At 38.1% G+C, this 14,861-nt stretch overlaps 1 protein-coding gene across 1 annotated transcript; it reads right to left on the reverse strand.

Annotated features, from left to right (window-relative positions):
• Positions 1-318: 318 nt before the first annotated feature.
• LOC103709769 (ubiquitin-conjugating enzyme E2 2-like) lies at positions 319-14,576 on the reverse strand. The gene is made up of 6 exons (XM_008795269.6): positions 14,276-14,576; positions 12,819-12,952; positions 12,699-12,724; positions 8,334-8,423; positions 7,682-7,770; positions 319-678 (listed from the first exon to the last, which is right to left on the reverse strand). The coding sequence occupies exons 2-6, from the start codon at positions 12,941-12,943 to the stop codon at positions 550-552; spliced, it is 459 nt and encodes a 152-aa protein (XP_008793491.1). The 5' UTR covers positions 12,944-12,952; positions 14,276-14,576; the 3' UTR covers positions 319-549.
• Positions 14,577-14,861: the final 285 nt, after the last annotated feature.

Here is a 14,861-nt window from a genome sequence, read left to right on the forward strand (position 1 = left end):
TTCCATGCTTGAAGACGGGGTAGGAAAACAGAATATCCAAATACAGAAAGTATGACTCGGATCCTATAGTCTTCAGGAACCTAAATCTCTCGAGTCAGTCCCAGAACGCAGTCAAGCAACGGAGGAGGCTACTAATCACATCAATCATCAAACAAAATAACAAAATTCATTTGCTCCAAGAACCTGCATATCTTTTTTGACCGGAGAAAAACCTACAGAAAAGCTTAAACAGGAGAGCGGAAACGTAAGAGCGACCAATGGAGCATCGATTCATCCAACAAGCCAGCACATCGAATGAAATAGGTATCGACAAAGGTGTGAAACAAAAGGTCCGGTGAAAATGTCCATGTCCATATCACAAAGCTTAGCAGATATTCCAGAAAACGAGCTAAAAATGTCCATGTCTGAAAGCCACGCAGCTATACGGTAGCAGCAAGCATGAAGTTGGAATACAATATATATACTGCATCATTTAACTACAGATGGTGTCCCACAACTTTCGGATAAAGCAAGCAAGCATCAGTTGATTGGAGGGGGCGGGATCCACCATCAATCTGCTGTCCAGCTCTGCTCCACAATCTCACGTACTTTCCTGTTGTACTCACGCTTGTTTTCACTGAACAAGCGTGCAGCTTCTGAATTCGCAGGGGAATTGGGGTTTGGATCACAGAGCAATGACTGCAACAAAAAAGTGGTTCCAATGTTAATGGATAATAGTTCCTATTTTAAATGATGAATTGGCCTTCGTAGGCAAAAGTATTAAAGGAGGATTTATAAATAACATTGTCACCAAATGCATAAATGGCCCCGTAAATAACAACGATGGTCACTTGACAGGTATTGCTATACAGATACTTTCACTAGTAATGGACTCCAACTCAAGTTACAAAAATAAAAATGATAGGACCATTTCATTCTTCGGAGAAGAGAGAGAGTAGGGACCAAGCAATGCCAAAGAGAGAATTTTTAATTTGTTATTTTCTTTAGGCGAGTTATATAGCATACTATATATATGATCTAGACAAAATCTAAAGAATATAAAGACACAGCCTTCTATCAGCGAATTGGCTCGTAACCATGAAAAAGATCAACCTAGCAAAGTGTGTTGCTAACAGTCGAAGGTGGTGTTTGGTTGTTGGTTTTATGAGAGTTGTTTTCCAAAAACCAGATTTTTTACAAAAAAATTGTTTTCTTAAAAATTAAGTTCCATTCGATTCCTTATTTTGCAGGAGAAACTAATATATTAGGTCTGTGGTGGAATGGGAACATACACAAAAATTTGGCAGGGTTGAGGAGGAAGGCAGTGGCAAAATCCGTCTCTATCCTGATAACCAAGAGTGAGAAGAATCCATCTCAAGAAAAACGTGGAATCCCAGATCTTTCTAAAACCAATTTTTCCTGTACGGGGTAAAATTGTTTTGATAGATCTTTTCCAAACAGCAACTTCCATAAAATTCTATAGATATGAATTTTGGAAAAGTGTTTCTTACTAAAACCTCTCAACCAAACAGCACCTAAGTATGGGGTCAAGATATGATTCTTATGTGATAAAAGATAAAGCATTAGGACAGACTAAGGCATGACCCAACCCAGACAGTTAGCATACTTCCAACTGACTGGTGCATTACCTGGCCCGAGGTCCATTTCTACATCTTTCAAATTTGTGTAACCGCATAAAAATTAAGTATATGATTGTAGTTAAAAATCAAAAAACAATGTTTACTTCCAGATCTGCATTATGAGGAAGTACACCTTAAATTTAATGATCTTGTTTGGTTGGTTACTATGATCTCCTTTAACCCACCATTCCTCATCTGGCTTAGTGGCTTATGACCAATTCATACCAGACATCAATAACAAAGCAACTTTTAAAAAATTCTCAAAAGTCACCCAGCAGAATCTACATTTAGAAGCTCTACATAATGTGTGGTTGTCTCTTTAACAAACCACCTACCTAGAAAACTTAATGTGGTCTAACAAGCTAAACATTAAGCAGTTGCGAATCTGCCTGGTCGCTAAACAATTTACCAACTTCTACATTTGTTGTCAGCAAGGCCCTCATTCTTGCATTACCTCTTCTTTATAAAATGTGTAGATTATCTCTCTTGAGTTCTAGTTGGTTGTAGAGAAAATTGATGAAAATACATCCATGTTAAAATGAAGAAGAAAATGTTAAAATAGGAATTCTCTCATATTTGGTTGGACCAAATATGACACAGGAAGTCCTGAACCACTTCCCTATTCCCTATTTTCTCTTAAAATCCCTAGCTTTGGGGAACTTGTTAAATTTTTTCAAGAAAATTTTGGCCCATTATTTTCTCCTTTTTCACTTATCCTGAATTTTGTTTTCATTACCAAAGAATCAAAAAGAATATTCCTCTCTATCTAGTTTCTTTTCTTTAAATTTCTCAACCAAATAGAGCCTTAATTACAATTAGCCACAATCTGAAGATGGCATGCCCCAAGATGGATTTCAACATAGAATAGGGGATGTGAGGTTAGAGTAGATGACCTCTGCGAGCTCAATGGTCACCAAAAATCCAGGCATGAATCAATAATCAGATGATGTCTGGAAACCGAAGGGAAAGGAACATGGTGAGTGTTAGAAAATTTATTGGAAAAAAAATTACACCTCTACACTCACTGAAGTCAGGAAGAGTTCTAATTTAAAGAACATTTTATGAGTCAAGTGCAAATGGAAAATGTCCTTGACCGGTATGCAGATGGGAACTTGCGACTCCAGGCTAGAGTGGAGCTTACTAGTACGGTTCATGATCTCAGCATTTCAAGTTTAAGCCTTCGACATAAAGGAATCCTTATTGGCACCATAGAGTCAAGAAAAAAGGTTTATGTGGATTTGGTTAGGTGGAATGGTGGGCTCTTACAGAATAGTGATCTAATCACTGTTGTGCTAAACAATCATTCTCTGTACATAAGCTTGCCTTCAGAGTCCTGATGTCAGTCTCTGGATCTTAATTAGTTGAGAGATGGGAGAAGGTGCAAGACTGGATATTGGTACGTAGCAAAAAAGTGGATATCTGAAACAAATTTAAAGGATGTGCTCACGAAGCCAGCATGCAAGCAAAGCTAAGAGCTTCCAAATCAGGTGCATTAACCTATGCAAAGTTCTTGGTTACCAGCTATTGGCTAACTGAGCAGAATTTAATAGTTCCTTTAGATGTGCACATGATTTTTGGATTTCAAGAAAGCTACTTTAAAGAAAGTCCTGAAGTGAAGACATGGAGTTTGAAAATGTAGATAAGAGAAAAATGATTCAAGGCTAAAATAATAGATTTTTAGGGAAGATTGGAGTTTGATTTGAACATATCATTTAAGGGGAAGACAACTGCTGAAAGGCTGAGCTTTTGTATTGGGCAGAATCAACAGACCCAAATTCTTGTCTAGATATCACTTGGAGAGTCCATGCTATGTTCCCATCTGAGTTGGCACATAATGATTTCTTGCTAAATTAAGAATGTCGGGAGGATAGAATCTGGGGGGTTGGTTTTATAATAAAACTACCAGACGTGATTCCTTTTTGATAAGCTAAATGAGGAGGCTAATCACATTAAGTGCATTCTTCACATAAGTACATGAATATACAGAGAGAATAGATGAATTAGGAGGTACAAGAAGCTAAAGCTTTTGCTATTAGGCTTTTCTAAACAATTTCTCTAGGACTAAGAAATCAAGCGCAATTGGAAAATATTACATGAATGATTATGTTGAGAACTCTTCCAACCAGCATGCTCGCTAAGAGCGATAACATCATTTCTTTGTTTTCTTTCTTTTTTTCTTTTGGCTTTCTTTCGGTAAGAGATTGACAAGAACCACAATGAGAGCCCAAGTAGCCAAGTAGTTCGCAAAATCTCTCACATTTCCACTCTAAATAAACATTCTTCCAACCATGGAGTAAATGATTTAGATGGATTGCAAACAAGTCTTTTTTTTTAAAGAACTAGGCAAGGTGGACTTCACCAACCAAGCCTGCTGGCACCCTCCTACATTAATTCTATTAATGGTATGTTTAGGCTCTTAACATCGCACATTACGCTAGCTTTAACACAATACAACATTCCGCATAAGTATCTCATTTTATGTTGGGGGTTCATGAACGCTAACTGAGAGTTCCACTAGTTCTTATTGTAATTTCTCTTTTGCTTTCTTCATATTATCTTTTCCTTATCCTTAACTCTCCCAAATTCTAATCAGTATTTCTGAAACCAGAGATGCCAGGTACCTGGCTCTCTAGGCTCAGGTGCATGCTCAGCCACCTTGCTAAATGCCTAGCCACCTAAGGAGACAACATAAGAGCAAGACCACTAATTACATTATTGAATTACACAAGGAACAAACCACTGAATTATCAAAGAGAGTAAGATAGGATGCTTCCACAGGCTCTCCGTGAGTTGTTGTATTTTGACTTTCTTGGATGTATTCGTACACGTATTGTATGAAATATCCGTTTTCAGCAAAAAAAAAAAAAAAAAAAAAAGAGAGTAAGATAGGACAAAGGAACACCTAAAACAGCAGAAGCTATGATCATAAAAGAAAGCATTAGAGCAAGGTAGCATCAAAAGAAGTAAATCAACTTGAGCATGTGTACAAATGCGCAAACTGAAAAGAAACGAGAGAAAAATGTGACCAAGCGGTGATATAAAAAATGAGTTTTGACATAGTTTTAGCAACAAGGACTTTGAATGGAGATTCACAGAAAGGTCCAAGGTCCACTATTTCAGCTTTCAGTCTAATGATACCCAGACTCACCTCCATACCCAATGTACTCATGTCAACACAAGATGACACAGGTGTGGATACAAGATATACGACTTTGACACGTTACAATACCATCTCACCAGGCTGTACAAGAAATTGAGAGGTTTGATAAAGAACAAGAAGGGAAGGTGGAAGTCTTGAATAAACCCTAAAGGGAGGGAAGAGAGCAAAGGAGGAGAAGAAAGGGGGAGAAGATTGAAGGAAAAAGGCTGCATGGTACCCACCTGGGATGAGACAAGCGGTTGGTGGGGCTTAACCTGGTTGACAAGGTCACCAGGAGACAGAAAATAGTGGTTGAAGGATTCAGTCGGCTAGAGATGGAATACTCGGTGCCGCACTAGATAGATACTTGAGAAAGGGAAAACGGGAAGGGCACAGGGTTAGGTTTATAAATACTTGCAATTAATAAGGGTAGCAAAGACAGCATTAGATGGATGGCTGTATTGCAACCATTTAATTGAACAGATTAAGATACAGTCTCTGTTTTGCATATGATTTATCATTCAAGGATTGTTCCTACAAATATTTACACTCAGTTCGTGGTTTTGATTGCGGCTTATTTTTCAGTCCCTCACCTGCTCATAAAACAAGTTTGTATGAAATAGGCATAATTGCGTGGATAAGAAAGATACAAGTGTGTATAAAAAGATCCTTTTTTAGCTACCTCCTCATATCCTAATATTTCTGAATAAGATGAATTTGACCTCTCAATACATACCCACACTTGACAACCATACCCAAACCTAGGGCTGCCAAATGAGCTAACCAGCTCAACCTCAGCTTGAGAAAAGCTAAGAACAAGGTCCATTGGAAGTTAAACAAATCAAGTTCGAACCAGCAGAACAAGGTGAAAATTATTTTTAAGCCATGGCAAAGATTGACCTAGCTCAGTAAGGCTTGAAGATAATTATATTAAGGGTTTGGCTACTGTACATTTTTATTTTTTGTAAAAAGTTAAAATAGATTATGGCGCTTCCTTTGCAAGGGCATTAAAGTAAAATAATAGGCAACTGGTTGGCAGTCGGTTGCCCTTTTTTATTCATCCTAAAACTCTTCGTCCTGAGAACCCTCTCATCCTCTGGCATCATCGGCCATCTCGAATACAACTCCCTGATCCCATTCCTCCGCCCCAACCACTACCCTAACACCCTCTTCCTTCTTGTCAGATACCCCAAACACCCACCATTGGCCCTGAACGTCTCTCGAACCTCCTCAGTTGCCACCACCAATCCAGAACATGCTGACTGTTGACCTCCGACGGGGCCTTCACAGGGGCCCTCGTTGGAAAGCAGGACTTCAACATGATGAGGTTAGGGAACTTGAGGGAGCTCTCAATGTACTCGGCAAGGACCCAGTCATTCGTGGCCGCCAATTAGAACTGCTTCCCTGTTGCGATTGGCATCGACAGCGGTGCTCAGAACGGGTGGTCTCTCTCTCTCTCTCTCTCTTGCATACCACCGTTGCAAGAAAGATGATGGCAGTCACTCCCTTTATTTTAAAAAACATAATCCATGATTTCAAATAACTTATGGTACTTGTCACTCGCACTTTGGGTTGCAACAGGTGATTGCATGTTAATCTTTGAGCTAACTTGGCCATCTACTTTGTAGAAGAGAGCTAGTTTTGCCAAAGTAAAAAATAAGCACTCAAATCTTGAGAAGCACTACAATGAAATCCAAACATTATATATACTATATATTACATATAGTGGGATTAAGGCTTTCGCCAATGTGTTTTATTTATTCCTCGAATCAATTAAATGTTATTTTGACCAGGAATCAAGCTTGAATAAAGCTACAATTCAAATTTGGACCGAGCTTGATTAAACTTGAATAGATTACAGCTCAATTTAGGACTATCAAGTTGATGAATTAGGCCCATGTTCAGCTTAGTTTGAGATTAAACTTGAATTAAGCTTAAAGTAGTAATAAACAAATCCTGTTTGACCCAGAGTTCAAGCCCAAAATAATTCCCAACCAAGCTTGATCAGATCCAGCCTTGATTAATGTAGGATGGATATAAAGATTTGTCAAACTAAATGACCAAATCATGTCATAGTCTACATGGAAAGCAAGGCATAACTTTTCGTACAGATATCATGTTTTGATGATCTTAGACCCGTTGGAAAGGTCTCTTCAATATCTACAATTGATATTTCACGTTCCTCAGAAAAATTCTAGTATTTTCTATGCCAAAAAGTAGCAGAAAGCCTCAGCTGTAGTTAGCAGTGAATTCACACCGAAATTTGGAATTTCACTTGTATTAAGGGTCCTTTAGTTGTCCTTTAGTTAGAGGCATGATCTAGATTAAAAGTTGTATAAGGTTAATATTATTTATAGCCCATTTGTATAGTTCACAGAAGGTTGTAAAGATAGGTTTCATAATTATGAAGAAATGATTTAGCTTGGTGTATTCCACAATCTCCCTTCTCTCCTTCTAAATCTCTCTTCTGAATTCTCTTTTATCCATATTTTTCTCTTCTTAAATTTTCTACAGGCTTTCTACACTCTCAGTGCTGTATCAAGCTAGACTCCATTACAACCCTGCCTGAACCCATGTAACATAGCTTTCAGCATATAGCAACAGAACAAAATTACCAAGAAGTTTCATATAATATTCTGATGGCTCTATAAGTTCATATTACTGGTGAAATTTGAATGGATTGCAAAAGAACAGACAATTATAAATATGAACCAAAACCATGATGATGATATTGACTGAAAATAGATTCCGGGCATTTTATCGAACTATATTATAATTTGGTTGTGACTCTAACTTCCTTGTCCGCATTCATTTATTCATGGCATTGCTATGGTGTTTATGAACTAGTCAGTGTTAAATAAGCATCCGGACTTTCATATAAAAATAATTTATTTGTTAAAAAAAAAAGGGAGGATTCTCCAACCTGGATTGATGTAAGTATTGCAGCAACATCATATATTGGACTCCACTGATTCTGTAGGATATCCAAGCATATGCTTCCATCCGCATAAACTATAAATATTCAACCACAAAAGGTTAAAGTAAGAAAAAGTATGGGTTAGCTTCCAACATATAACAGTGGCAATGCTGATAATGTTAAAAAAATCATAAAATGCAAATATAACGTCATAATCAAAGCAATATTTTAGCAAAATGCTAAGAGTATAGGGCCCCTTTTAAGATGAAATGACAGCCCTGTTGAAAAAACAACAGTGCATTGCAGTTATAGAGAAACCTTTTAAAGACCAGGTAGCCAACCAAAAGTGTAATTTTATTACATCACAAAACATAAGATATTCAAGAAAACGAAACCATCATGAACAGATCCCAATGGACTGTTAAATAGGAGGCATCAGGACATCCACTCTCCATGTTTGCTATTGTTGCAAAGTGCTCACATAGCTTAAGTGTTACTGCTGTCGGTTAAAAAGCAGCTTCATAGGATCAAAATGTTTCAGCATGGAACTTCTTGCAACTATTAGAGATTACAAAGATAAATAATGAACCAAGACCTAGAGGAAGCAATGCAAGTATAGATCCTATTATGTGGAACAATCTCAGCATCCAGAACTTACTGTTGGGATGAAACATTCGAGAAACAAAGCGCACAGTTGGTGGTTTATTAGGATAATCCTCTGTAAACTGAAGTGTCAGTTTGAACGTACCTAACAAACTCAAGATATATCCATATGTTAGAGAGAATATCCATGATAACAAAATCAACAACTTTATAAGTCATATAAACAATTACGAATTGCAAAAAGGCAGCCAAAACTGCATAATCATTACAAGAATTATATATTTTCAGATTTGAAATGCCATAATGGAGAAAAGAGCTTCTTAAAGAACAAATAATAAGTATATTAAAGTAAAAAATTGTACATCTCAGAAAGTTACATCAATATTGTAGTGATACATCCAATCATCTCCACTCACTGTCCATCTAGAGGTAGCCATTAATAGGATTAACCAATGAATGAAAAATCTATCAACCAGATTTCCGCAAAGTTCTTGTGATTGTGGTGTAAGGGCAATGGGCATATTGCAGATTTACTGGCCCATCTCTACCTCACCTCTCTCACCTGAGCCAATCAGGTTACAACTTACACTCAGATCATTATTCAGTCAAACTCCTTAACAAGCACCTAATTATTACGATAGGATTCTTCATGATGTCTCTTTGTGCTCCCTCAATAATCAAACATATGTATCTCTATTTCCTAGTATAAGTACCCTGTGTGTTTGTGTGTCACACACGTGAAGACAAAGAAAGTAGACATCTCTTCCTTTTGCTATTGCAATGGTAACTCAAGCCTAATAATGAGACTTGGAATTTCATGTTCCTCTTAATGTATGACACAACCCTAGTTAATATATCCAACTATATTGTAACCATATATGCTAAGGTCCACGGTACCGGAACCAGCACCCATGCTCGTAGGCCGGTGGTATGGGATGGTACAATATCGTGTTGTGCTGTTCCAGCATGTACCGACGAAGAAAAACCGGAGGAGGGGGGAAGATGCTGGAAGAGGGAGAAAGAGGGGGCTCGGAAGCCCTCCTCTCCTCTACTTGGGCCACTGGGCGGAGAACGAAACAGGGGCTCGATGTGAAGAGAGAGAGAGGGCAAGAAAGGAAGAGGAGGGGGAGCGAGGGAGATGTCGGGAGAGGGTGAGAGAGCAGGCTCGAAAGCCCTTCTCTCCTCCTCTGCTCATCCACAAAGGTGTTGAGCAGTATTTTTTTCATTTTTTTAAATGAAGTCAGCACAAAGTTTGTCACTTCACTTAAAGAATAGAATAAAAAATAAAAAATCGAGACCAACTTCACTTAAAGAAATAAAAAAATAAAAATAAAAATCGGGACGGAGCCCTTGTTTCAAACTTGTTCGAAATAGGGTTCCGAAACAGGGGCTTCACCTATCACCCCCTGCGGACAAGCAAAGGAGAGCAAGTGGGCTTCCGTGACCTCACTCTCTCCCTCCCTCTCCCTCCCTCTCTCCCTCCATCTCTATTTTCCTCTCTCCTTCTCCCTCTCCCCTTCCCTCGCCGATTTTTCGAACCGAGGGCTAGAATAGCGCGGGTCAGACCCCAGTATGGCTCAATACGCCCCAAATCAAGTGGTTTGGGGCGATATAGCGGTCCTTGATATATACCATGTATAACAATAAATACTATATATAAACTAGTGTACTTGTAGCATTCCTTATTATTTGGAGAACTACTAAATTCAAGCAAGAAGATATTATCATTTACTGTGCAAATTTACTTTCCTAGAGGGCACAATTTCATTCTTAAGGTAAAGTTATTCAAAACATAATCATTATCTCTTTCTCCTAGAGTCTTTCCAAGTCTAAGGGAATTTCTGAACAGAAGGTTACTTCTTGGTTGATGACCTTAAATTGCAAACAATATAGGTCTCTCTAACCACCAACTAGGCTAATAAGTTTTATGATAGACACCTTTCTTGAATCTGCCCAAGCCAGGAATTTGGCACCAATTTCCAAAAAAAGGAGTCAAGTTGACAACCTGTTGTACTACTAAATCCTTCCAATGGAGCCTTTTCAATTTTGAATCTTCTATTGTTGACCCCACATGCAACATCACAAGGCTAGTATAACGATCAAGTGATAGTACACACTTCTTTTAATTATTCATAGTTTTTTATTTGACTTCTATTTTTTATATTATTTTATAATGAAATGATTTTTTTTTGGGGGGGGGGCGGAAAAATTTGGCCTTTTTCGACTGGATGTAAGAAGACAACAATATGGACATAAGTTTCCCATTCCACTTCATTCCATGGCTCGAAATGTGTTAAAATAAGAATTTAATTCTATCCAACCTAATTCAAGGCAGAATACAAAACCTTTCTAAATCAGGAATCTCATCACCAGTTCAAACTCAAGTAACACAATTCCAATAAATTCAAGAATGCAAAACAAAGAGAAAGCCTGTACTTTCCCAATATCGACCCCTGCCTCCCCTATTCTACATGAATCCTCTTCCAGTATCTTTCTTTTTTTTCCACCAAAATTCCATCCCTGTCCAACAATTAAAGTGACAATAACAGCAGAATCCGATTGCTAGAAGATCCCACCTTATACAGTAACTGATACCAATTTCCAACCTCTCACTCCTACCATCCAAGTGGCTTTATATATACATATGTGTGTCATGTGTGGATCCCCCTGCCTCCCCACCCCCACCAAAAAAAAGAGAGAAAAGAAATGACTTGGATGATGGTGTCATTCATCCTAACAATGAGCAGGTAGCCCAAGTGGGCATTTAATGCTTGCATTTGTTCTGCTGTTTGTTTTTTGAGTATTTATAACATTCTATTTTTAGTTTTCATTTAGCCTGCACTGTGTATGCCCAAAACTAGTCCTAGTAAAAAGGGGGTCTTGGTCCATCTTTGCATCCTTCTGTAAACCAAGAAGTTCTCACATTATCCTCTTTCTAGTCCTATCTACATGATATGAAAGAATAGGCACTACATGGCATCCAAGGCCCAAAGTGTGTGGATTTCTATATCTTCTTGCCTCCTCTAAAGCTATGACTTCTTTATTCTAGGTCACATTATTTTGGTGTCATAAGAAGTTTGATCTTTGGTGATGAAATTCATTATCAAGTAAAATTTTAAATGTATATTGAGTTGCAAAGAGTTATAGCTGGCAGAAATCCCCAAATAAATGGCCATCGATGAAATCTAATGATGGACAACAGTATTAGAATATATGGTAAGATCAATGAAAACTCATAAAAGAATTTTATACCCATATTCTTTGCATATATTAAGGATTTTTGGTAAAAAGGATGTCCTTCAAAGAGGCATTTTTTATTTAAATTTTCAAACATCCAATTCCATTTTTTAGTTAAAAAGAGACTAAATTTTTGTTATAGAGGTCATATTCTAGCCTCCTCAAGAGTGAATGTTAAAAGAGGATGTCTTGAACTCATTGAACTTGTAAATTTCAAGTACTTTTGGAGGCTTCACTCATAAAACTCTGCAAAACATTAAAACATTAACTAAAATATTGACTATTGATAAATGTTGGGGAAAATATACGCCCCTGATTTTTCCTTCCTCTCTTCTCTCTCTGTTTCATCCAAGCATCTTCTCATAATGAATATGGCATTCTACTCCATCTCATCTTTCTCTCGTCTCAATCAAGAAACTATCTTTTCTGCTTCCTAATCTATTTGGTAGGATTCAAGGTACTTGAAGGCACCGAACGCTGTTCCCAAATAACTTCTTCCCTGCTTTTCTAGGAAATGACTTATAATGTTATCTTGTCTTTTTTAAAGCTGAGTTATACCAATACCCAGGCATAAAATCAATTGTTCGATGAATTCCAGTTTATGACATATTTAGATAAGTCACACTAGATGAAGGTTTAAAATAAGGCTTCACCCTGTCCCACATCAGACTACAAATCCCTGCATACAAGAGAGAACAAATAAATAAAAAAATAAATATTTTAATAGCTTAATCTCCATTTGAGAAACAAGATATTGATCATGTGCTTAAGGAACTTAAAGCATATCAGAACATAAGAAATAACATATGAGAACATAGCTTGGCATGTTGAGTTATGTCGCATACTGTTCTATATAGCAACAACACTAAGGATCATGCAGTAAAATCAGTATTTACAGATGCTGCATTATCATTTTGATATGGAAACATACAATACGCCAACTATGCGTTGTTAAAATTACCCTTTAAAATGCAAAGAAAAAGAGCAACTAAGATTCAGAGTTAATACTATTTTTAAAAAATGAACTGGCACCAGAACTGATGGTAAAAAATACATCAGACCAAAAAATAAATAAATAAATAAAAGACTATCAATAGCTACAGCAAACTATAAAAAGTCCGTCTCATGCTTCAACTTTCATTCTCTTTTGCGAACCAATGCTTAAGTACTTAAAATGCCTCACCTCCATCCCAAGGGGTGTCATCAGGGCTGCAAAACAAAACCCAAGCACAGAGTATCAGCAAGGTCACTATATAAAGAAATATATAGAAAACTACATCCGTACAGTTTCATACAGACATACCCAAATATGACAGCATTCCAGAGCATGATGTTGTTGTCCTGTGGAGCGCCACTGATTCCTGCAGGAGGGTCTTGTTGCAATCGCTTAAAATCCCTCATCAGCCTCTTCCTTGCAGGGGTCGACATCCTCACCACCTATATAATCCATACCATTTTATCCCAATCCCAAAGGGGAAAAAAGGAAAGAAAGAAAACAAGAATATCATAATCATAACCAGTACAAGAGTAAATCATAAAATTATTAGCCAGAAGACATAATCATAACCAGTATAGGAGTAAATCCCAGAGACACATAATCATAGTCATAGAATTATTCGACGTAATCTCTGGGATATCGGTTTATATCCCAAAGATACATAATCATAACCAGTACAAGAGTAAATCAGTTTTCTCCGAAAATTGTTAGCCAGAAGCCAGGTGAACATCAGCTACTTCAAACTCCATATAACCAAGATGACAAAATGTTAACAGCTTTCACGTTCAAACAAGATTAACTTCACACAAAAATGGAGAGCTCCACCTACATCAAAATTATAATATGGGATTGTCCCACATATGAATCAAATGCTAATTCTTGATAACATGCAAATTTCAGCGCACCATGAATTTGCAAGTAGGTGCATTGTAATGGATGATCAATTGGAAAAATGAATTCAAAAGGAACAATCAAGATTCAGATCTGGAGTTTCTTTGTTACATATGCATGTAGAAGCACTACAGTCCAGTGACTTGATTAATTCAAGTCCAATTCGCACCAGGTTAGCAAAATCTATAGCCAAGCCTAGGGTTCCAGCAACTGCACATACAACTAACCAACCTAGGGCTAGTCTTACCAAGATCTTTTGAATCGCCAAATTGAACAAGAAAATAATATACAAGAAAAACTAAAAAAAGATCAAAAATATCATTGCTGACCAGCAAAAAGGAAAAAAAATGAAAAAAAGTTTATCTCCCATAGATACACAGCTGTAACATATATGAAAAGTAAAACTGGAATTTAGAGTTTCTAAATTTGATCAGTACCAACCAGAATTGTCCGATCGCCACCCAATTATGAAAAAGGTTCCGACTTTTCGCATTAAAACAGGATCAAGATCCCAAGAGTAGGCAGTTTTTACATGCATCAAAGTCGAAATTTGGGATTAACACCACGAAACAAATCCCAATTGTCAAACACCAGACGCAACGCAGATCTCATAGAAAGGAATCCCAAAGAGCAACCATGAATGAAATCATATTTTCCTAAATCCTGGGCTTCCTCACAGGCCCCGATGATTCGAATAATTCGACGCCAATCCACCCACGATCACAAGAACCAGCATCCAAAACTAGGGTTTCCCCGTTTAGGGTTTTCCTGCCAGGATCCGGTTACCACCCACATCGCGCACAACAAGAGAGGTAAAACCACGAAAAGAATCAAGAAACGATCGCAAGAGAGCCGCAGAAGGATCTTTTTACCTGTAATCCACCGCGGCGAACACCGCCGCCGATCCTTTCCTAGGTTTCAGCGCCCCGGGGCGCGGACCAGTGCTTCTCCTAGCGTCGGCCTCCGGCGAAGCGAATCCGTGGTCTCCCCCTCTCTTTTCCTACTGCTAAGCCTCGAGAGGGGAGAGATCAGAGGGGTCTCCTCCCCATTTATAGGAAGGGGAGAGACCAGGAGAGCAGGAGGCGAGATATAAGAAAGGGCGAAGTGGCCGAAATCTTAGGGTTCATTTCCGCGTTGAATTAATTTAATAATTTGGTTTACTCGTTAAATTGCTTTACTTCATCGTGACGCCATTCGCTGGATAGGTTCGCCGCCCCGTCCCCACGGAATCGAACGAACTAAAGGTACGCATATAACATATATGAGAACAAGTGATCAAACCGTCAGTTCGCTCTAGGTTCCTTCGTGATCGGATACCGCGATAAATTGGACGGAGGATATAGCATCGCATAGAAATCTCTATGCGTAAGTTTGATGGATGGCTTCCGTCTCTACTGGGGTCCTCTTCTCTGGACCGCCGGATCCGTTTTAGATATGCGGGACCAGCGCCATTGCCAC

The sequence above is a fragment of the Phoenix dactylifera genome, chromosome 5 (genome assembly GCF_051530095.1).
Source record: "Phoenix dactylifera cultivar Ajwa chromosome 5, Ajwa_hap1_PhDact_Kaust_v1.1, whole genome shotgun sequence".
In the NCBI taxonomy this organism is placed as follows: Eukaryota; Viridiplantae; Streptophyta; class Magnoliopsida; order Arecales; family Arecaceae; genus Phoenix; species Phoenix dactylifera.

Bases quoted from the DNA above. Each gene is read 5' to 3' on its own strand.
- LOC103709769 (XM_008795269.6), bottom strand. From the start codon at position 12,943: ATGTCGACCCCTGCAAGGAAGAGGCTGATGAGGGATTTTAAGCGATTG. The intron at 12,725-12,818 runs GTATGTCTGTAT...TTTGTTTTGCAG, and splicing joins TGGAATGCTGTCATATTTGG to CCCTGATGACACCCCTTGGG. The intron at 7,771-8,333 runs GTAAGTTCTGGA...GAATATTTATAG, and splicing joins TCGAATGTTTCATCCCAACA to TTTATGCGGATGGAAGCATA.